Source organism: Vicugna pacos, unplaced genomic scaffold (assembly GCF_048564905.1).
Source record: "Vicugna pacos unplaced genomic scaffold, VicPac4 scaffold_84, whole genome shotgun sequence".
NCBI lineage: Eukaryota > Metazoa > Chordata > Mammalia > Artiodactyla > Camelidae > Vicugna > Vicugna pacos.
The window spans coordinates 1-23,243 of NW_027328765.1; the positions used below are offsets into that span (position 1 = coordinate 1).

The 23,243-nt window shown below is 64.4% G+C and overlaps 1 protein-coding gene across 1 annotated transcript in view; it reads left to right on the forward strand.

Annotated features, from left to right (window-relative positions):
• Positions 1-591: 591 nt before the first annotated feature.
• The window catches only part of LOC140694680 (uncharacterized), a gene marked incomplete at both ends in the record, with an annotated part of 62,373 nt that continues 39,721 nt past the window's right edge, over positions 592-23,243 (forward strand). The window contains 5 exons of the mRNA XM_072957816.1: positions 592-741; positions 1,004-1,078; positions 6,911-6,985; positions 12,816-12,890; positions 18,711-18,785. Of these exons, the coding sequence (XP_072813917.1) occupies positions 592-741; positions 1,004-1,078; positions 6,911-6,985; positions 12,816-12,890; positions 18,711-18,785 (450 nt within the window). The remainder of the gene's footprint in view (positions 742-1,003; positions 1,079-6,910; positions 6,986-12,815; positions 12,891-18,710; positions 18,786-23,243) is intronic.

Here is a 23,243-nt window from a genome sequence, read left to right on the forward strand (position 1 = left end):
GACCCCACCGGGCTGACGTAGCAATGTAGGCTCTTTTGCGTTCGTTGGCTCTCAGCGTTGTAGGTCCCCTGGCCTTGGTGTGTCTGTGCAGAGTCAGGTCCTGCCCTGTCCTGCTAGATCCCCTCCTTTTCTTTTGTGACCACCAGCCAGGGTAGAGTGCCCTTGTCTCAGCTGGGGCGGGGTGCGGGGTGCTGGGGGGAATGGCGGGGAGCAGGGAGGAGCCTGCCTTGTTTCACCTGTCCCTTGTCTGTGGACACTAGGGCCCTCTCTTCTTCCTTCCTCCCTTCCTCCCTGTCATGGATGGAGGCGCCGCGCGCCGAGGCGTGCAGAGTCGTAGTTACCCAGGTGCCAGGTGTGCGTGGTGGCGTCACCGGGGTTCGTTTTCCGGGCTCGGCGTCCACCCGGAGCAAAGCTGTGGGGTAGCTCTTCACTCGCACTCCCCCCCCTCCCCCCCCCGGTCCCAGGACACAAGGCCTCGTCCCCGGGAAGTCAGTGCAGTGGAGCTGTGTGCGGCCTGGGATGGGAGAGCTTGGTGACTGCTTACCAGCCCGTCATAGGAGCTGCCTGTCAGTGCAGGGTCTGCCTTTCCAGTTGCGGTGGAGGACGCGGGCTTGCCAAGTTACCCATCGCTATCCCGCCACAGTCCCTCGGGGTCCAGAGCCGAGGAGGAGAGCTCTGCGGCTATAAACGCTAAGGTGATGGCTGTGGTTCCCACGGAAGACAGATTGGTGGTGGGGGGAGGTATGATCCAGGTTTGACCCGACACGGTCCTTCCTGTAAGAGCTCCTTCCGTCCGACACCCGCGCAATTTGCAAAGGACGAGTGCGGGTGACTTTTCACACCCTGCTTTCCTCGGAAGTTTTGCTGGTCCCGGGGAGCTGGTACGAATAGTCACCGAAGACACTGTCGAGGTTGCCTGGGCCGGGGCTGCACGCGGCCCGTTGTTAACCAGCAGCGTGGCGGTCCCGCACTGAGTGAAGGGCGTTGGGCTCTCTCGTTGCAGAGGAGGCAGAGCGGAAGGAAAGGAGAAGGGACATCATCGGGGACGTCGGTCCATCTCTAGGCGCTGGTGTTCTGGGTGAGTGAGTGCTTTCTGGTCCCTTCGTTCTCCTCTTCCAAGAGAGTTTACTTCATCATGGGAAAGAGGCAGTGATTCTGGTATGTCAGCAAGCCTCGAGGAGGAGAGACTCCCAAGGTAGGTGCCTGGCAGCGGGGGGGACCCTGGTGTACTAGGCCGGAGTTTTCCGCCGTGGCAGAGAAAGGCTCTCGAGGCAGGTCCTGATTGTGGAGTGGGAAGGAAGAGATGCTTGGACGAGCATGTGGATCATCCGTGTACATGTGGGCGATCGGCACGTGGAAACTGAGGTCGGTGTCCTGCAGGACCGGGGAGAGTGGAGAGGAGTTGGGCCCGGGGCGTCTGCACCTGCGTCCGGGACCCAGATTGGCCTCCAGCTTCTGTGAAGCTTAACTGCCAGCGACGTGATCATTCGGCCGCCCACCTCACCCACGAGAAGCCGCGGTCTCAGCCCCAAGGGGGCACAGGCGGTTGGTGACCCTTTGAGGAGATCCAGGCCTGTTAGGCCTTTGGCCTTTTGCGCTGTGAGGGCAGGAGCCCCGTATGCCTGTTCCTCCCCTCGCCTCCTGATCACCCTTGGGCCCAGCTCGCTCCACCCTGGCACTCGCCCAGGCCGGGAAGGCCATGGGAGGGCGCTCTTGCTGGATTATTGAGAGGTTGCGCCGGCTGGGCGTTTGGGAAGGGGGATGCGGACGAGACTGGGTGACCCGTGAGATTGTGTCTCGCCAGGCACCGGCCGGACGTGACTCGAACTCTGTGCCCACACTCAGTGTGTCTCCCAAGGTCTTCGGCCTGGGAACCGACTGCTAAAGATACAGCTGCAGGTCCACTGCTGGGTGCCTCGATGGAGGGGTCCTCGCTTTCTTGTGGTGAAGGCAGCTGGAGAGGACCCCTCGGAGACGAGGCCACTCAGGGTGGCGTACAAGGGTTTGAGGCGCCCGCCCGTCCCCCGTCCCCCGTCCCGCCAAAGTGGCCAAGATGTTGAGGCACCTTGCTTTTCGCCTGCCAGGTTGGAGCCTGCTTGGCGTTTCTTTTTTTCGTCAGCGAAGGGCGGAGGGAGAGGACTGGGGAGAGGCAGGTTGCTGTTTCTGGTGCGATGCTGCCATCAAGAGGAACAGGTCCGCCAGTCGCCAGCCTCGCGGACCCTGTGCTGTCCCTTCCTGGGGAGGAGTGGCAAGGGCGTACAGTCGGGAACAAGGGCCCGCCCGTGCCCCGGGAAATCAAGAGCTCCGCCAGCGAAGGGGCAGGAGATGTGACCCGAGGCCTTACAAGCTCCAGAGACGGGCACCGGGGGAAGGCGCTCGGCCCGCGTCCCCCGTCCCCCGTCCCCCCCCTCCGCCGGTGCCTGGCTTGTGGGGTAGAGGAAGTGGAGGCTCGGGGACTCTGGCGGCCGCCATGTCTGGGCGGGACTAGAGGAAGCTGCTCGGTTGGAGCCCAGGCCAGGCCAGGGGCCGCCCGGGGCTGCCCCGGGGCCGCGGGCATTTGGCCGCGTGCGTGCCCCTTCCCCTGGGAGTAAGAGCAGGTCCGGCCTGGGCAGGCCCAGGGCCCCCGAAGCCTCTCTGGGCCGCGTTGAGCCCAGCCAGAGTTGTGGTGCCATTGGCAGCAGTGGCGGAGTCCGGCCCAGTGCCGCTTTTCTGTCCAGCTCGGGGATGACGTGGGGAGCCTGGCTACCCAGTGCCAAGGGGGCCCGAGGCCCAGCGAGGGCTCGCAGTCGGAGTCCAGAGGGGAACGGCGCTCTCAGGACCAAGGAGACACTGCAGAAGGAGCCCTTCTCCTGAGCCAAGAATTTCTGCCATTTCCCGGGGTCTCCAGGGTTCTGGCACAGGCCTGTCGTGTCCTGTCCCGAGGGCTCCCGGACCCACCTCCTCGAGAGGACAGCACAGGAGAGGAGCCGGGCCGAGCCGGGCCGAGCGGACCCCTGGGCCATGCCTTTGCAGACTTCGGCTTTGTCCCGAAGAGGCCCCGAGCCTCACTTCAGCAGTGAGAAGGAAGGGCCCTGGCCTCCATTCAGCCCTGGCTCCCCAGGTCTTGACCCTGTGGCCCTGTGCTTGCGGCCGCAGCCCAGCGGGGAAATCAAGAAGAGGTCTCAAGACGCTGCCTAAAGCCCACCTCTGTTGGACTGAGCCAAACGCGCGCGCGCGCCCCCCCCCCCCCCCCCGCCACCTCCCCTATCACCACCCCTCATCCAGCTTGTCTCCCAAGTGCGTACTCCGGGCACACGACCGTTCCTTCTAGACCCTGACTGTCCCCACAGGCCGCTTCTGGAGCAAGCCCTGCGGTGGCTCGTTCCTGCGCTTTGCCCAGCTCTTAACCTGCCTGGGGGTCAGCAGGCTTGCGGGGCTGGGGGTGGCAGTAGTGGTGGTGCTGGTGGTTTGGTGGTAACGTACCGGGCGAGGCTTCGAACTCCAGGAACAAGTCTCCAGGCTGGACCCCTCCCTCCACACATTCCGCTTGGCTTTCACCCCTCTCGGAAGGTTGCTGACACCCGCCCCTGCCCCTTCTTTCACACTTGGGAGCCGGCCGAAACTCTGCCAACAGGCGGTCTCATGTGGGCAGAGCCCTTCCTTGGGGCCAGGGCCTGGCCTCCCTGATCTGACTGGTTCCCTGGCCCCAGGTGGTCTCAGTGTGCCCCCCCTGGCTAGGGTCAGCGGCTGCCCCTGCGAACCTTGGGCCCCGTGGGAAGAATCTCAGGCGTCCCCCCCCCCCCCAAACAAGAGGACCCGGGTCGTCCAGGACGAGGGAGGCCCCCCGAGGACCAAGGCGTCCCCTGGCTGCAGCGTGCCCGTGCCCGAGCCGGAGTCCGAGATAGAAGGCGGAAAACTTTGGCCCTCGATCCCCTCCCTGCGGACGGTGATGTCCATCTCAGCGTGCTGATGTTGGCCCAGTTGTATCCCGTCCCGAGTGGGTCTGGATACCCAGTGCGATACGGGACAGCAAGGGCCTCATGGGGTCCTGTGGGGCATGGCACCCAGACCCTCTGTGGCGGGCGCAAAAGTAAACGAAACACACCCCGAACCGGAAGTGGAGCTGGAACTCGGGATGTGCGGCCCGCCTACGTTGCGCTTCCTTGTCTGGCTCCGGGACCAGACACTAATCGGGACACTCTCCGTCCTGTCTGCAGAATGCTGCCCCTGACAGGGTGGCCGCCTCCTCCGCCTTTCCCCTCTGTCCACGTTGCTGGACCCGGGGCCTCCGACGGGGCAGCGGCAACGGGTCCTGGGTTCCCCCGAGGTCCTGAGGACCCCGGGGGGGACCCCACCGGCGGACCTGGGTCCCGCAAGGAGGGCAGAGTTTCGGGGGCCGGACGCCCTGGGTGGGGGGTAGCTTCAGCTCCTGGTTCCGGAACATGGCGGCTGCCGAGGCCACGCCCCCAAGGCTGGGAAGCCCGGCCGGCCTGACAGCCAGGGGCTCCCGGGTGGGCGAGCTCGGCTCCCACCACCTCCTTTCGCTCCCGCACCTACTCTGGCGGTGTTCCGGAGTTGGCCGCCCCCCACCAGGAATCCTCTGAGTGAACCAAAACCCACCCTTCGTCCCATCACAGGCCTTGCCCACGGTATCCACAGGCAGGGTTTGGAGGCCGTGCTCAAAAAGCTTCCGCTTGATGGCACTGTTGCTCCAGAAATGCCAACCACCCTTGCGAGCGTGGCCTCTCCCTCCGCCCTTTGTGGATCAAAAAAGGCCCAGGGAGGCCCAAGAGCCATCCAGGCCCTGCAAGTGGGGTTGGCCCTACTGGCCTACTGGGGTGTTGCGCGGAGGTGGTGTCTCTCTCCCCTTCGGGGCTTCTCGTGGGCAGAAGGCCGGTACATGTGCGGACAGCCAAAGGAATGCGTGTGTATCCGTGGCTCCATCTCCGCTTCGCTCTAGTCCACACTTCCTGGCGACCGGGGACCCTGTTATGTCTGCGCACTTGGGGACCGGTACCCATACGGGTCTTCTCAGGCAGAAGCCTAGCTCTCTCAGGACATTGATTCAGAGCTCGAGGTGGCACGGGGGCCCGCATGTCCCCTCTTGTTGCGTGGTTGTCTCTCTCCTGCTCTCCTCCAGCTACCTCAACGGGCCTAAGGGCTCCGGAGCAGGCCCAAGAGGGGCTAGGCCACGGGGACAGCGGGAGGAACTGACAGGGACCCGGGGAGCTGGGGTGGATTGTTCCTGCTCACCTCCAGGGGGCCCGGGAAGTCACTCTGCCAGCGAGTGCCCTGGGGAGGTTGTGGTGGTAGGGGTCCTGGGCAGTAGGGGGGTGGGGGCGGTGTGTGTGTGTGTGGGGGGGGGGGGGTTGAGGATGTGCGCGTATGCGTGCGGGTTTGAAGTCCATGGGACAGGTGCAGAGCTCAGTGTCTCCATCCACACAGATACATGACCTTGGTGAGGGCCATTTGTTCAGCGGACCCTTTCTGGGAAGCTCTCCACGGGAGTGTGTTCTGTACTCTACCCTCAAACCCCGGACTCGTTCGCACCTATGTACGTGCGTACGTGCGTACGTACGTACGCACGTACATACGTAAGGGTGCGCGTGTGCCGTAAGGAGGTACGCGTACCACGGACACACGTGCACTTACGTACGTGTGCGTATGCGTATGCGTATGCGTTCACATAGACCGTTCCTTCTCTCGTACTTTGCCCTGTGAGCGCCTTGGAGGTGCCACCGTGGAGGGAGATGTATTATCCCAGTCAAGGCAGAAGCCCTCACCGGTGCGCCGTGGCGGCTCCTCACTTGTGCCTCCGCCTTCCGACCCCCTCCCTGCAGTGGGAAAGACGTGGGATTTGTTGTGTGTGCGCGCTCGCGGGCTTGAATGCAGGCGAAAGCAAGCCGACGCACAGAGGGCCGTGTCCCGGACCCCACCGGGCTGACGTAGCAATGTAGGCTCTTTTGCGTTCGTTGGCTCTCAGCGTTGTAGGTCCCCTGGCCTTGGTGTGTCTGTGCAGAGTCAGGTCCTGCCCTGTCCTGCTAGATCCCCTCCTTTTCTTTTGTGACCACCAGCCAGGGTAGAGTGCCCTTGTCTCAGCTGGGGCGGGGTGCGGGGTGCTGGGGGGAATGGCGGGGAGCAGGGAGGAGCCTGCCTTGTTTCACCTGTCCCTTGTCTGTGGACACTAGGGCCCTCTCTTCTTCCTTCCTCCCTTCCTCCCTGTCATGGATGGAGGCGCCGCGCGCCGAGGCGTGCAGAGTCGTAGTTACCCAGGTGCCAGGTGTGCGTGGTGGCGTCACCGGGGTTCGTTTTCCGGGCTCGGCGTCCACCCGGAGCAAAGCTGTGGGGTAGCTCTTCACTCGCACTCCCCCCCCTCCCCCCCCCGGTCCCAGGACACAAGGCCTCGTCCCCGGGAAGTCAGTGCAGTGGAGCTGTGTGCGGCCTGGGATGGGAGAGCTTGGTGACTGCTTACCAGCCCGTCATAGGAGCTGCCTGTCAGTGCAGGGTCTGCCTTTCCAGTTGCGGTGGAGGACGCGGGCTTGCCAAGTTACCCATCGCTATCCCGCCACAGTCCCTCGGGGTCCAGAGCCGAGGAGGAGAGCTCTGCGGCTATAAACGCTAAGGTGATGGCTGTGGTTCCCACGGAAGACAGATTGGTGGTGGGGGGAGGTATGATCCAGGTTTGACCCGACACGGTCCTTCCTGTAAGAGCTCCTTCCGTCCGACACCCGCGCAATTTGCAAAGGACGAGTGCGGGTGACTTTTCACACCCTGCTTTCCTCGGAAGTTTTGCTGGTCCCGGGGAGCTGGTACGAATAGTCACCGAAGACACTGTCGAGGTTGCCTGGGCCGGGGCTGCACGCGGCCCGTTGTTAACCAGCAGCGTGGCGGTCCCGCACTGAGTGAAGGGCGTTGGGCTCTCTCGTTGCAGAGGAGGCAGAGCGGAAGGAAAGGAGAAGGGACATCATCGGGGACGTCGGTCCATCTCTAGGCGCTGGTGTTCTGGGTGAGTGAGTGCTTTCTGGTCCCTTCGTTCTCCTCTTCCAAGAGAGTTTACTTCATCATGGGAAAGAGGCAGTGATTCTGGTATGTCAGCAAGCCTCGAGGAGGAGAGACTCCCAAGGTAGGTGCCTGGCAGCGGGGGGGACCCTGGTGTACTAGGCCGGAGTTTTCCGCCGTGGCAGAGAAAGGCTCTCGAGGCAGGTCCTGATTGTGGAGTGGGAAGGAAGAGATGCTTGGACGAGCATGTGGATCATCCGTGTACATGTGGGCGATCGGCACGTGGAAACTGAGGTCGGTGTCCTGCAGGACCGGGGAGAGTGGAGAGGAGTTGGGCCCGGGGCGTCTGCACCTGCGTCCGGGACCCAGATTGGCCTCCAGCTTCTGTGAAGCTTAACTGCCAGCGACGTGATCATTCGGCCGCCCACCTCACCCACGAGAAGCCGCGGTCTCAGCCCCAAGGGGGCACAGGCGGTTGGTGACCCTTTGAGGAGATCCAGGCCTGTTAGGCCTTTGGCCTTTTGCGCTGTGAGGGCAGGAGCCCCGTATGCCTGTTCCTCCCCTCGCCTCCTGATCACCCTTGGGCCCAGCTCGCTCCACCCTGGCACTCGCCCAGGCCGGGAAGGCCATGGGAGGGCGCTCTTGCTGGATTATTGAGAGGTTGCGCCGGCTGGGCGTTTGGGAAGGGGGATGCGGACGAGACTGGGTGACCCGTGAGATTGTGTCTCGCCAGGCACCGGCCGGACGTGACTCGAACTCTGTGCCCACACTCAGTGTGTCTCCCAAGGTCTTCGGCCTGGGAACCGACTGCTAAAGATACAGCTGCAGGTCCACTGCTGGGTGCCTCGATGGAGGGGTCCTCGCTTTCTTGTGGTGAAGGCAGCTGGAGAGGACCCCTCGGAGACGAGGCCACTCAGGGTGGCGTACAAGGGTTTGAGGCGCCCGCCCGTCCCCCGTCCCCCGTCCCGCCAAAGTGGCCAAGATGTTGAGGCACCTTGCTTTTCGCCTGCCAGGTTGGAGCCTGCTTGGCGTTTCTTTTTTTCGTCAGCGAAGGGCGGAGGGAGAGGACTGGGGAGAGGCAGGTTGCTGTTTCTGGTGCGATGCTGCCATCAAGAGGAACAGGTCCGCCAGTCGCCAGCCTCGCGGACCCTGTGCTGTCCCTTCCTGGGGAGGAGTGGCAAGGGCGTACAGTCGGGAACAAGGGCCCGCCCGTGCCCCGGGAAATCAAGAGCTCCGCCAGCGAAGGGGCAGGAGATGTGACCCGAGGCCTTACAAGCTCCAGAGACGGGCACCGGGGGAAGGCGCTCGGCCCGCGTCCCCCGTCCCCCGTCCCCCCCCTCCGCCGGTGCCTGGCTTGTGGGGTAGAGGAAGTGGAGGCTCGGGGACTCTGGCGGCCGCCATGTCTGGGCGGGACTAGAGGAAGCTGCTCGGTTGGAGCCCAGGCCAGGCCAGGGGCCGCCCGGGGCTGCCCCGGGGCCGCGGGCATTTGGCCGCGTGCGTGCCCCTTCCCCTGGGAGTAAGAGCAGGTCCGGCCTGGGCAGGCCCAGGGCCCCCGAAGCCTCTCTGGGCCGCGTTGAGCCCAGCCAGAGTTGTGGTGCCATTGGCAGCAGTGGCGGAGTCCGGCCCAGTGCCGCTTTTCTGTCCAGCTCGGGGATGACGTGGGGAGCCTGGCTACCCAGTGCCAAGGGGGCCCGAGGCCCAGCGAGGGCTCGCAGTCGGAGTCCAGAGGGGAACGGCGCTCTCAGGACCAAGGAGACACTGCAGAAGGAGCCCTTCTCCTGAGCCAAGAATTTCTGCCATTTCCCGGGGTCTCCAGGGTTCTGGCACAGGCCTGTCGTGTCCTGTCCCGAGGGCTCCCGGACCCACCTCCTCGAGAGGACAGCACAGGAGAGGAGCCGGGCCGAGCCGGGCCGAGCGGACCCCTGGGCCATGCCTTTGCAGACTTCGGCTTTGTCCCGAAGAGGCCCCGAGCCTCACTTCAGCAGTGAGAAGGAAGGGCCCTGGCCTCCATTCAGCCCTGGCTCCCCAGGTCTTGACCCTGTGGCCCTGTGCTTGCGGCCGCAGCCCAGCGGGGAAATCAAGAAGAGGTCTCAAGACGCTGCCTAAAGCCCACCTCTGTTGGACTGAGCCAAACGCGCGCGCGCGCCCCCCCCCCCCCCCCGCCACCTCCCCTATCACCACCCCTCATCCAGCTTGTCTCCCAAGTGCGTACTCCGGGCACACGACCGTTCCTTCTAGACCCTGACTGTCCCCACAGGCCGCTTCTGGAGCAAGCCCTGCGGTGGCTCGTTCCTGCGCTTTGCCCAGCTCTTAACCTGCCTGGGGGTCAGCAGGCTTGCGGGGCTGGGGGTGGCAGTAGTGGTGGTGCTGGTGGTTTGGTGGTAACGTACCGGGCGAGGCTTCGAACTCCAGGAACAAGTCTCCAGGCTGGACCCCTCCCTCCACACATTCCGCTTGGCTTTCACCCCTCTCGGAAGGTTGCTGACACCCGCCCCCTGCCCCTTCTTTCACACTTGGGAGCCGGCCGAAACTCTGCCAACAGGCGGTCTCATGTGGGCAGAGCCCTTCCTTGGGGCCAGGGCCTGGCCTCCCTGATCTGACTGGTTCCCTGGCCCCAGGTGGTCTCAGTGTGCCCCCCCTGGCTAGGGTCAGCGGCTGCCCCTGCGAACCTTGGGCCCCGTGGGAAGAATCTCAGGCGTCCCCCCCCCCCCCAAACAAGAGGACCCGGGTCGTCCAGGACGAGGGAGGCCCCCCGAGGACCAAGGCGTCCCCTGGCTGCAGCGTGCCCGTGCCCGAGCCGGAGTCCGAGATAGAAGGCGGAAAACTTTGGCCCTCGATCCCCTCCCTGCGGACGGTGATGTCCATCTCAGCGTGCTGATGTTGGCCCAGTTGTATCCCGTCCCGAGTGGGTCTGGATACCCAGTGCGATACGGGACAGCAAGGGCCTCATGGGGTCCTGTGGGGCATGGCACCCAGACCCTCTGTGGCGGGCGCAAAAGTAAACGAAACACACCCCGAACCGGAAGTGGAGCTGGAACTCGGGATGTGCGGCCCGCCTACGTTGCGCTTCCTTGTCTGGCTCCGGGACCAGACACTAATCGGGACACTCTCCGTCCTGTCTGCAGAATGCTGCCCCTGACAGGGTGGCCGCCTCCTCCGCCTTTCCCCTCTGTCCACGTTGCTGGACCCGGGGCCTCCGACGGGGCAGCGGCAACGGGTCCTGGGTTCCCCCGAGGTCCTGAGGACCCCGGGGGGGACCCCACCGGCGGACCTGGGTCCCGCAAGGAGGGCAGAGTTTCGGGGGCCGGACGCCCTGGGTGGGGGGTAGCTTCAGCTCCTGGTTCCGGAACATGGCGGCTGCCGAGGCCACGCCCCCAAGGCTGGGAAGCCCGGCCGGCCTGACAGCCAGGGGCTCCCGGGTGGGCGAGCTCGGCTCCCACCACCTCCTTTCGCTCCCGCACCTACTCTGGCGGTGTTCCGGAGTTGGCCGCCCCCCACCAGGAATCCTCTGAGTGAACCAAAACCCACCCTTCGTCCCATCACAGGCCTTGCCCACGGTATCCACAGGCAGGGTTTGGAGGCCGTGCTCAAAAAGCTTCCGCTTGATGGCACTGTTGCTCCAGAAATGCCAACCACCCTTGCGAGCGTGGCCTCTCCCTCCGCCCTTTGTGGATCAAAAAAGGCCCAGGGAGGCCCAAGAGCCATCCAGGCCCTGCAAGTGGGGTTGGCCCTACTGGCCTACTGGGGTGTTGCGCGGAGGTGGTGTCTCTCTCCCCTTCGGGGCTTCTCGTGGGCAGAAGGCCGGTACATGTGCGGACAGCCAAAGGAATGCGTGTGTATCCGTGGCTCCATCTCCGCTTCGCTCTAGTCCACACTTCCTGGCGACCGGGGACCCTGTTATGTCTGCGCACTTGGGGACCGGTACCCATACGGGTCTTCTCAGGCAGAAGCCTAGCTCTCTCAGGACATTGATTCAGAGCTCGAGGTGGCACGGGGGCCCGCATGTCCCCTCTTGTTGCGTGGTTGTCTCTCTCCTGCTCTCCTCCAGCTACCTCAACGGGCCTAAGGGCTCCGGAGCAGGCCCAAGAGGGGCTAGGCCACGGGGACAGCGGGAGGAACTGACAGGGACCCGGGGAGCTGGGGTGGATTGTTCCTGCTCACCTCCAGGGGGCCCGGGAAGTCACTCTGCCAGCGAGTGCCCTGGGGAGGTTGTGGTGGTAGGGGTCCTGGGCAGTAGGGGGGTGGGGGCGGTGTGTGTGTGTGGGGGGGGGGGGGTTGAGGATGTGCGCGTATGCGTGCGGGTTTGAAGTCCATGGGACAGGTGCAGAGCTCAGTGTCTCCATCCACACAGATACATGACCTTGGTGAGGGCCATTTGTTCAGCGGACCCTTTCTGGGAAGCTCTCCACGGGAGTGTGTTCTGTACTCTACCCTCAAACCCCGGACTCGTTCGCACCTATGTACGTGCGTACGTGCGTACGTACGTACGCACGTACATACGTAAGGGTGCGCGTGTGCCGTAAGGAGGTACGCGTACCACGGACACACGTGCACTTACGTACGTGTGCGTATGCGTATGCGTATGCGTTCACATAGACCGTTCCTTCTCTCGTACTTTGCCCTGTGAGCGCCTTGGAGGTGCCACCGTGGAGGGAGATGTATTATCCCAGTCAAGGCAGAAGCCCTCACCGGTGCGCCGTGGCGGCTCCTCACTTGTGCCTCCGCCTTCCGACCCCCTCCCTGCAGTGGGAAAGACGTGGGATTTGTTGTGTGTGCGCGCTCGCGGGCTTGAATGCAGGCGAAAGCAAGCCGACGCACAGAGGGCCGTGTCCCGGACCCCACCGGGCTGACGTAGCAATGTAGGCTCTTTTGCGTTCGTTGGCTCTCAGCGTTGTAGGTCCCCTGGCCTTGGTGTGTCTGTGCAGAGTCAGGTCCTGCCCTGTCCTGCTAGATCCCCTCCTTTTCTTTTGTGACCACCAGCCAGGGTAGAGTGCCCTTGTCTCAGCTGGGGCGGGGTGCGGGGTGCTGGGGGGAATGGCGGGGAGCAGGGAGGAGCCTGCCTTGTTTCACCTGTCCCTTGTCTGTGGACACTAGGGCCCTCTCTTCTTCCTTCCTCCCTTCCTCCCTGTCATGGATGGAGGCGCCGCGCGCCGAGGCGTGCAGAGTCGTAGTTACCCAGGTGCCAGGTGTGCGTGGTGGCGTCACCGGGGTTCGTTTTCCGGGCTCGGCGTCCACCCGGAGCAAAGCTGTGGGGTAGCTCTTCACTCGCACTCCCCCCCCTCCCCCCCCCGGTCCCAGGACACAAGGCCTCGTCCCCGGGAAGTCAGTGCAGTGGAGCTGTGTGCGGCCTGGGATGGGAGAGCTTGGTGACTGCTTACCAGCCCGTCATAGGAGCTGCCTGTCAGTGCAGGGTCTGCCTTTCCAGTTGCGGTGGAGGACGCGGGCTTGCCAAGTTACCCATCGCTATCCCGCCACAGTCCCTCGGGGTCCAGAGCCGAGGAGGAGAGCTCTGCGGCTATAAACGCTAAGGTGATGGCTGTGGTTCCCACGGAAGACAGATTGGTGGTGGGGGGAGGTATGATCCAGGTTTGACCCGACACGGTCCTTCCTGTAAGAGCTCCTTCCGTCCGACACCCGCGCAATTTGCAAAGGACGAGTGCGGGTGACTTTTCACACCCTGCTTTCCTCGGAAGTTTTGCTGGTCCCGGGGAGCTGGTACGAATAGTCACCGAAGACACTGTCGAGGTTGCCTGGGCCGGGGCTGCACGCGGCCCGTTGTTAACCAGCAGCGTGGCGGTCCCGCACTGAGTGAAGGGCGTTGGGCTCTCTCGTTGCAGAGGAGGCAGAGCGGAAGGAAAGGAGAAGGGACATCATCGGGGACGTCGGTCCATCTCTAGGCGCTGGTGTTCTGGGTGAGTGAGTGCTTTCTGGTCCCTTCGTTCTCCTCTTCCAAGAGAGTTTACTTCATCATGGGAAAGAGGCAGTGATTCTGGTATGTCAGCAAGCCTCGAGGAGGAGAGACTCCCAAGGTAGGTGCCTGGCAGCGGGGGGGACCCTGGTGTACTAGGCCGGAGTTTTCCGCCGTGGCAGAGAAAGGCTCTCGAGGCAGGTCCTGATTGTGGAGTGGGAAGGAAGAGATGCTTGGACGAGCATGTGGATCATCCGTGTACATGTGGGCGATCGGCACGTGGAAACTGAGGTCGGTGTCCTGCAGGACCGGGGAGAGTGGAGAGGAGTTGGGCCCGGGGCGTCTGCACCTGCGTCCGGGACCCAGATTGGCCTCCAGCTTCTGTGAAGCTTAACTGCCAGCGACGTGATCATTCGGCCGCCCACCTCACCCACGAGAAGCCGCGGTCTCAGCCCCAAGGGGGCACAGGCGGTTGGTGACCCTTTGAGGAGATCCAGGCCTGTTAGGCCTTTGGCCTTTTGCGCTGTGAGGGCAGGAGCCCCGTATGCCTGTTCCTCCCCTCGCCTCCTGATCACCCTTGGGCCCAGCTCGCTCCACCCTGGCACTCGCCCAGGCCGGGAAGGCCATGGGAGGGCGCTCTTGCTGGATTATTGAGAGGTTGCGCCGGCTGGGCGTTTGGGAAGGGGGATGCGGACGAGACTGGGTGACCCGTGAGATTGTGTCTCGCCAGGCACCGGCCGGACGTGACTCGAACTCTGTGCCCACACTCAGTGTGTCTCCCAAGGTCTTCGGCCTGGGAACCGACTGCTAAAGATACAGCTGCAGGTCCACTGCTGGGTGCCTCGATGGAGGGGTCCTCGCTTTCTTGTGGTGAAGGCAGCTGGAGAGGACCCCTCGGAGACGAGGCCACTCAGGGTGGCGTACAAGGGTTTGAGGCGCCCGCCCGTCCCCCGTCCCCCGTCCCGCCAAAGTGGCCAAGATGTTGAGGCACCTTGCTTTTCGCCTGCCAGGTTGGAGCCTGCTTGGCGTTTCTTTTTTTCGTCAGCGAAGGGCGGAGGGAGAGGACTGGGGAGAGGCAGGTTGCTGTTTCTGGTGCGATGCTGCCATCAAGAGGAACAGGTCCGCCAGTCGCCAGCCTCGCGGACCCTGTGCTGTCCCTTCCTGGGGAGGAGTGGCAAGGGCGTACAGTCGGGAACAAGGGCCCGCCCGTGCCCCGGGAAATCAAGAGCTCCGCCAGCGAAGGGGCAGGAGATGTGACCCGAGGCCTTACAAGCTCCAGAGACGGGCACCGGGGGAAGGCGCTCGGCCCGCGTCCCCCGTCCCCCGTCCCCCCCCTCCGCCGGTGCCTGGCTTGTGGGGTAGAGGAAGTGGAGGCTCGGGGACTCTGGCGGCCGCCATGTCTGGGCGGGACTAGAGGAAGCTGCTCGGTTGGAGCCCAGGCCAGGCCAGGGGCCGCCCGGGGCTGCCCCGGGGCCGCGGGCATTTGGCCGCGTGCGTGCCCCTTCCCCTGGGAGTAAGAGCAGGTCCGGCCTGGGCAGGCCCAGGGCCCCCGAAGCCTCTCTGGGCCGCGTTGAGCCCAGCCAGAGTTGTGGTGCCATTGGCAGCAGTGGCGGAGTCCGGCCCAGTGCCGCTTTTCTGTCCAGCTCGGGGATGACGTGGGGAGCCTGGCTACCCAGTGCCAAGGGGGCCCGAGGCCCAGCGAGGGCTCGCAGTCGGAGTCCAGAGGGGAACGGCGCTCTCAGGACCAAGGAGACACTGCAGAAGGAGCCCTTCTCCTGAGCCAAGAATTTCTGCCATTTCCCGGGGTCTCCAGGGTTCTGGCACAGGCCTGTCGTGTCCTGTCCCGAGGGCTCCCGGACCCACCTCCTCGAGAGGACAGCACAGGAGAGGAGCCGGGCCGAGCCGGGCCGAGCGGACCCCTGGGCCATGCCTTTGCAGACTTCGGCTTTGTCCCGAAGAGGCCCCGAGCCTCACTTCAGCAGTGAGAAGGAAGGGCCCTGGCCTCCATTCAGCCCTGGCTCCCCAGGTCTTGACCCTGTGGCCCTGTGCTTGCGGCCGCAGCCCAGCGGGGAAATCAAGAAGAGGTCTCAAGACGCTGCCTAAAGCCCACCTCTGTTGGACTGAGCCAAACGCGCGCGCGCGCCCCCCCCCCCCCCCCCCCCGCCACCTCCCCTATCACCACCCCTCATCCAGCTTGTCTCCCAAGTGCGTACTCCGGGCACACGACCGTTCCTTCTAGACCCTGACTGTCCCCACAGGCCGCTTCTGGAGCAAGCCCTGCGGTGGCTCGTTCCTGCGCTTTGCCCAGCTCTTAACCTGCCTGGGGGTCAGCAGGCTTGCGGGGCTGGGGGTGGCAGTAGTGGTGGTGCTGGTGGTTTGGTGGTAACGTACCGGGCGAGGCTTCGAACTCCAGGAACAAGTCTCCAGGCTGGACCCCTCCCTCCACACATTCCGCTTGGCTTTCACCCCTCTCGGAAGGTTGCTGACACCCGCCCCCTGCCCCTTCTTTCACACTTGGGAGCCGGCCGAAACTCTGCCAACAGGCGGTCTCATGTGGGCAGAGCCCTTCCTTGGGGCCAGGGCCTGGCCTCCCTGATCTGACTGGTTCCCTGGCCCCAGGTGGTCTCAGTGTGCCCCCCCTGGCTAGGGTCAGCGGCTGCCCCTGCGAACCTTGGGCCCCGTGGGAAGAATCTCAGGCGTCCCCCCCCCCCCCAAACAAGAGGACCCGGGTCGTCCAGGACGAGGGAGGCCCCCCGAGGACCAAGGCGTCCCCTGGCTGCAGCGTGCCCGTGCCCGAGCCGGAGTCCGAGATAGAAGGCGGAAAACTTTGGCCCTCGATCCCCTCCCTGCGGACGGTGATGTCCATCTCAGCGTGCTGATGTTGGCCCAGTTGTATCCCGTCCCGAGTGGGTCTGGATACCCAGTGCGATACGGGACAGCAAGGGCCTCATGGGGTCCTGTGGGGCATGGCACCCAGACCCTCTGTGGCGGGCGCAAAAGTAAACGAAACACACCCCGAACCGGAAGTGGAGCTGGAACTCGGGATGTGCGGCCCGCCTACGTTGCGCTTCCTTGTCTGGCTCCGGGACCAGACACTAATCGGGACACTCTCCGTCCTGTCTGCAGAATGCTGCCCCTGACAGGGTGGCCGCCTCCTCCGCCTTTCCCCTCTGTCCACGTTGCTGGACCCGGGGCCTCCGACGGGGCAGCGGCAACGGGTCCTGGGTTCCCCCGAGGTCCTGAGGACCCCGGGGGGGACCCCACCGGCGGACCTGGGTCCCGCAAGGAGGGCAGAGTTTCGGGGGCCGGACGCCCTGGGTGGGGGGTAGCTTCAGCTCTAGCTTCAGCTCCTGGTTCCGGAACATGGCGGCTGCCGAGGCCACGCCCCCAAGGCTGGGAAGCCCGGCCGGCCTGACAGCCAGGGGCTCCCGGGTGGGCGAGCTCGGCTCCCACCACCTCCTTTCGCTCCCGCACCTACTCTGGCGGTGTTCCGGAGTTGGCCGCCCCCCACCAGGAATCCTCTGAGTGAACCAAAACCCACCCTTCGTCCCATCACAGGCCTTGCCCACGGTATCCACAGGCAGGGTTTGGAGGCCGTGCTCAAAAAGCTTCCGCTTGATGGCACTGTTGCTCCAGAAATGCCAACCACCCTTGCGAGCGTGGCCTCTCCCTCCGCCCTTTGTGGATCAAAAAAGGCCCAGGGAGGCCCAAGAGCCATCCAGGCCCTGCAAGTGGGGTTGGCCCTACTGGCCTACTGGGGTGTTGCGCGGAGGTGGTGTCTCTCTCCCCTTCGGGGCTTCTCGTGGGCAGAAGGCCGGTACATGTGCGGACAGCCAAAGGAATGCGTGTGTATCCGTGGCTCCATCTCCGCTTCGCTCTAGTCCACACTTCCTGGCGACCGGGGACCCTGTTATGTCTGCGCACTTGGGGACCGGTACCCATACGGGTCTTCTCAGGCAGAAGCCTAGCTCTCTCAGGACATTGATTCAGAGCTCGAGGTGGCACGGGGGCCCGCATGTCCCCTCTTGTTGCGTGGTTGTCTCTCTCCTGCTCTCCTCCAGCTACCTCAACGGGCCTAAGGGCTCCGGAGCAGGCCCAAGAGGGGCTAGGCCACGGGGACAGCGGGAGGAACTGACAGGGACCCGGGGAGCTGGGGTGGATTGTTCCTGCTCACCTCCAGGGGGCCCGGGAAGTCACTCTGCCAGCGAGTGCCCTGGGGAGGTTGTGGTGGTAGGGGTCCTGGGCAGTAGGGGGGTGGGGGCGGTGTGTGTGTGTGTGGGGGGGGGGGGGTTGAGGATGTGCGCGTATGCGTGCGGGTTTGAAGTCCATGGGACAGGTGCAGAGCTCAGTGTCTCCATCCACACAGATACATGACCTTGGTGAGGGCCATTTGTTCAGCGGACCCTTTCTGGGAAGCTCTCCACGGGAGTGTGTTCTGTACTCTACCCTCAAACCCCGGACTCGTTCGCACCTATGTACGTACATACGTAAGGGTGCGCGTGTGCCGTAAGGAGGTACGCGTACCACGGACACACGTGCACTTACGTACGTGTGCGTATGCGTATGCGTATGCGTTCACATAGACCGTTCCTTCTCTCGTACTTTGCCCTGTGAGCGCCTTGGAGGTGCCACCGTGGAGGGAGATGTATTATCCCAGTCAAGGCAGAAGCCCTCACCGGTGCGCCGTGGCGGCTCCTCACTTGTGCCTCCGCCTTCCGACCCCCTCCCTGCAGTGGGAAAGACGTGGGATTTGTTGTGTGTGCGCGCTCGCGGGCTTGAATGCAGGCGAAAGCAAGCCGACGCACAGAGGGCCGTGTCCCGGACCCCACCGGGCTGACGTAGCAATGTAGGCTCTTTTGCGTTCGTTGGCTCTCAGCGTTGTAGGTCCCCTGGCCTTGGTGTGTCTGTGCAGAGTCAGGTCCTGCCCTGTCCTGCTAGATCCCCTCCTTTTCTTTTGTGACCACCAGCCAGGGTAGAGTGCCCTTGTCTCAGCTGGGGCGGGGTGCGGGGTGCTGGGGGGAATGGCGGGGAGCAGGGAGGAGCCTGCCTTGTTTCACCTGTCCCTTGTCTGTGGACACTAGGGCCCTCTCTTCTTCCTTCCTCCCTTCCTCCCTGTCATGGATGGAGGCGCCGCGCGCCGAGGCGTGCAGAGTCGTAGTTACCCAGGTGCCAGGTGTGCGTGGTGGCGTCACCGGGGTTCGTTTTCCGGGCTCGGCGTCCACCCGGAGCAAAGCTGTGGGGTAGCTCTTCACTCGCACTCCCCCCCCCCCCCCCCCGGTCCCAGGACACAAGGCCTCGTCCCCGGGAAGTCAGTGCAGTGGAGCTGTGTGCGGCCTGGGATGGGAGAGCTTGGTGACTGCTTACCAGCCCGTCATAGGAGCTGCCTGTCAGTGCAGGGTCTGCCTTTCCAGTTGCGGTGGAGGACGCGGGCTTGCCAAGTTACCCATCGCTATCCCGCCACAGTCCCTCGGGGTCCAGAGCCGAGGAGGAGAGCTCTGCGGCTATAAACGCTAAGGTGATGGCTGTGGTTCCCACGGAAGACAGATTGGTGGTGGGGGGAGGTATGATCCAGGTTTGACCCGACACGGTCCTTCCTGTAAGAGCTCCTTCCGTCCGACACCCGCGCAATTTGCAAAAGGACGAGTGCGGGTGACTTTTCACACCCTGCTTTCCTCGGAAGTTTTGCTGGTCCCGGGGAGCTGGTACGAATAGTCACCGAAGACACTGTCGAGGTTGCCTGGGCCGGGGCTGCACGCGGCCCGTTGTTAACCAGCAGCGTGGCGGTCCCGCACTGAGTGAAGGGCGTTGGGCTCTCTCGTTGCAGAGGAGGCAGAGCGGAAGGAAAGGAGAAGGGACATCATCGGGGACGTCGGTCCATCTCTAGGCGCTGGTGTTCTGGGTGAGTGAGTGCTTTCTGGTCCCTTCGTTCTCCTCTTCCAAGAGAGTTTACTTCATCATGGGAAAGAGGCAGTGATTCTGGTATGTCAGCAAGCCTCGAGGAGGAGAGACTCCCAAGGTAGGTGCCTGGCAGCGGGGGGGACCCTGGTGTACTAGGCCGGAGTTTTCCGCCGTGGCAGAGAAAGGCTCTCGAGGCAGGTCCTGATTGTGGAGTGGGAAGGAAGAGATGCTTGGACGAGCATGTGGATCATCCGTGTACATGTGGGCGATCGGCACGTGGAAACTGAGGTCGGTGTCCTGCAGGACCGGGGAGAGTGGAGAGGAGTTGGGCCCGGGGCGTCTGCACCTGCGTCCGGGACCCAGATTGGCCTCCAGCTTCTGTGAAGCTTAACTGCCAGCGACGTGATCATTCGGCCGCCCACCTCACCCACGAGAAGCCGCGGTCTCAGCCCCAAGGGGGCACAGGCGGTTGGTGACCCTTTGAGGAGATCCAGGCCTGTTAGGCCTTTGGCCTTTTGCGCTGTGAGGGCAGGAGCCCCGTATGCCTGTTCCTCCCCTCGCCTCCTGATCACCCTTGGGCCCAGCTCGCTCCACCCTGGCACTCGCCCAGGCCGGGAAGGCCATGGGAGGGCGCTCTTGCTGGATTATTGAGAGGTTGCGCCGGCTGGGCGTTTGGGAAGGGGGATGCGGACGAGACTGGGTGACCCGTGAGATTGTGTCTCGCCAGGCACCGGCCGGACGTGACTCGAACTCTGTGCCCACACTCAGTGTGTCTCCCAAGGTCTTCGGCCTGGGAACCGACTGCTAAAGATACAGCTGCAGGTCCACTGCTGGGTGCCTCGATGGAGGGGTCCTCGCTTTCTTGTGGTGAAGGCAGCTGGAGAGGACCCCTCGGAGACGAGGCCACTCAGGGTGGCGTACAAGGGTTTGAGGCGCCCGCCCGTCCCCCGTCCCCCGTCCCGCCAAAGTGGCCAAGATGTTGAGGCACCTTGCTTTTCGCCTGCCAGGTTGGAGCCTGCTTGGCGTTTCTTTTTTTCGTCAGCGAAGGGCGGAGGGAGAGGACTGGGGAGAGGCAGGTTGCTGTTTCTGGTGCGATGCTGCCATCAAGAGGAACAGGTCCGCCAGTCGCCAGCCTCGCGGACCCTGTGCTGTCCCTTCCTGGGGAGGAGTGGCAAGGGCGTACAGTCGGGAACAAGGGCCCGCCCGTGCCCCGGGAAATCAAGAGCTCCGCCAGCGAAGGGGCAGGAGATGTGACCCGAGGCCTTACAAGCTCCAGAGACGGGCACCGGGGGAAGGCGCTCGGCCCGCGTCCCCCGTCCCCCGTCCCCCCCCTCCGCCGGTGCCTGGCTTGTGGGGTAGAGGAAGTGGAGGCTCGGGGACTCTGGCGGCCGCCATGTCTGGGCGGGACTAGAGGAAGCTGCTCGGTTGGAGCCCAGGCCAGGCCAGGGGCCGCCCGGGGCTGCCCCGGGGCCGCGGGCATTTGGCCGCGTGCGTGCCCCTTCCCCTGGGAGTAAGAGCAGGTCCGGCCTGGGCAGGCCCAGGGCCCCCGAAGCCTCTCTGGGCCGCGTTGAGCCCAGCCAGAGTTGTGGTGCCATTGGCAGCAGTGGCGGAGTCCGGCCCAGTGCCGCTTTTCTGTCCAGCTCGGGGATGACGTGGGGAGCCTGGCTACCCAGTGCCAAGGGGGCCCGAGGCCCAGCGAGGGCTCGCAGTCGGAGTCCAGAGGGGAACGGCGCTCTCAGGACCAAGGAGACACTGCAGAAGGAGCCCTTCTCCTGAGCCAAGAATTTCTGCCATTTCCCGGGGTCTCCAGGGTTCTGGCACAGGCCTGTCGTGTCCTGTCCCGAGGGCTCCCGGACCCACCTCCTCGAGAGGACAGCACAGGAGAGGAGCCGGGCCGAGCCGGGCCGAGCGGACCCCTGGGCCATGCCAGACTTCGGCTTTGTCCCGAAGAGGCCCCGAGCCTCACTTCAGCAGTGAGAAGGAAGGGCCCTGGCCTCCATTCAGCCCTGGCTCCCCAGGTCTTGACCCTGTGGCCCTGTGCTTGCGGCCGCAGCCCAGCGGGGAAATCAAGAAGAGGTCTCAAGACGCTGCCTAAAGCCCACCTCTGTTGGACTGAGCCAAACGCGCGCGCGCGCCCCCCCCCCCCCCCCCCCCCCGCCACCTCCCCTATCACCACCCCTCATCCAGCTTGTCTCCCAAGTGCGTACTCCGGGCACACGACCGTTCCTTCTAGACCCTGACTGTCCCCACAGGCCGCTTCTGGAGCAAGCCCTGCGGTGGCTCGTTCCTGCGCTTTGCCCAGCTCTTAACCTGCCTGGGGGTCAGCAGGCTTGCGGGGCTGGGGGTGGCAGTAGTGGTGGTGCTGGTGGTTTGGTGGTAACGTACCGGGCGAGGCTTCGAACTCCAGGAACAAGTCTCCAGGCTGGACCCCTCCCTCCACACATTCCGCTTGGCTTTCACCCCTCTCGGAAGGTTGCTGACACCCGCCCCCTGCCCCTTCTTTCACACTTGGGAGCCGGCCGAAACTCTGCCAACAGGCGGTCTCATGTGGGCAGAGCCCTTCCTTGGGGCCAGGGCCTGGCCTCCCTGATCTGACTGGTTCCCTGGCCCCAGGTGGTCTCAGTGTGCCCCCCCTGGCTAGGGTCAGCGGCTGCCCCTGCGAACCTTGGGCCCCGTGGGAAGAATCTCAGGCGTCCCCCCCCCCCCCAAACAAGAGGACCCGGGTCGTCCAGGACGAGGGAGGCCCCCCGAGGACCAAGGCGTCCCCTGGCTGCAGCGTGCCCGTGCCCGAGCCGGAGTCCGAGATAGAAGGCGGAAAACTTTGGCCCTCGATCCCCTCCCTGCGGACGGTGATGTCCATCTCAGCGTGCTGATGTTGGCCCAGTTGTATCCCGTCCCGAGTGGGTCTGGATACCCAGTGCGATACGGGACAGCAAGGGCCTCATGGGGTCCTGTGGGGCATGGCACCCAGACCCTCTGTGGCGGGCGCAAAAGTAAACGAAACACACCCCGAACCGGAAGTGGAGCTGGAACTCGGGATGTGCGGCCCGCCTACGTTGCGCTTCCTTGTCTGGCTCCGGGACCAGACACTAATCGGGACACTCTCCGTCCTGTCTGCAGAATGCTGCCCCTGACAGGGTGGCCGCCTCCTCCGCCTTTCCCCTCTGTCCACGTTGCTGGACCCGGGGCCTCCGACGGGGCAGCGGCAACGGGTCCTGGGTTCCCCCGAGGTCCTGAGGACCCCGGGGGGGACCCCACCGGCGGACCTGGGTCCCGCAAGGAGGGCAGAGTTTCGGGGGCCGGACGCCCTGGGTGGGGGGTAGCTTCAGCTCCTGGTTCCGGAACATGGCGGCTGCCGAGGCCACGCCCCCAAGGCTGGGAAGCCCGGCCGGCCTGACAGCCAGGGGCTCCCGGGTGGGCGAGCTCGGCTCCCACCACCTCCTTTCGCTCCCGCACCTACTCTGGCGGTGTTCCGGAGTTGGCCGCCCCCCACCAGGAATCCTCTGAGTGAACCAAAACCCACCCTTCGTCCCATCACAGGCCTTGCCCACGGTATCCACAGGCAGGGTTTGGAGGCCGTGCTCAAAAAGCTTCCGCTTGATGGCACTGTTGCTCCAGAAATGCCAACCACCCTTGCGAGCGTGGCCTCTCCCTCCGCCCTTTGTGGATCAAAAAAGGCCCAGGGAGGCCCAAGAGCCATCCAGGCCCTGCAAGTGGGGTTGGCCCTACTGGCCTACTGGGGTGTTGCGCGGAGGTGGTGTCTCTCTCCCCTTCGGGGCTTCTCGTGGGCAGAAGGCCGGTACATGTGCGGACAGCCAAAGGAATGCGTGTGTATCCGTGGCTCCATCTCCGCTTCGCTCTAGTCCACACTTCCTGGCGACCGGGGACCCTGTTATGTCTGCGCACTTGGGGACCGGTACCCATACGGGTCTTCTCAGGCAGAAGCCTAGCTCTCTCAGGACATTGATTCAGAGCTCGAGGTGGCACGGGGGCCCGCATGTCCCCTCTTGTTGCGTGGTTGTCTCTCTCCTGCTCTCCTCCAGCTACCTCAACGGGCCTAAGGGCTCCGGAGCAGGCCCAAGAGGGGCTAGGCCACGGGGACAGCGGGAGGAACTGACAGGGACCCGGGGAGCTGGGGTGGATTGTTCCTGCTCACCTCCAGGGGGCCCGGGAAGTCACTCTGCCAGCGAGTGCCCTGGGGAGGTTGTGGTGGTAGGGGTCCTGGGCAGTAGGGGGGTGGGGGCGGTGTGTGTGTGTGTGGGGGGGGGGGGGTTGAGGATGTGCGCGTATGCGTGCGGGTTTGAAGTCCATGGGACAGGTGCAGAGCTCAGTGTCTCCATCCACACAGATACATGACCTTGGTGAGGGCCATTTGTTCAGCGGACCCTTTCTGGGAAGCTCTCCACGGGAGTGTGTTCTGTACTCTACCCTCAAACCCCGGACTCGTTCGCACCTATGT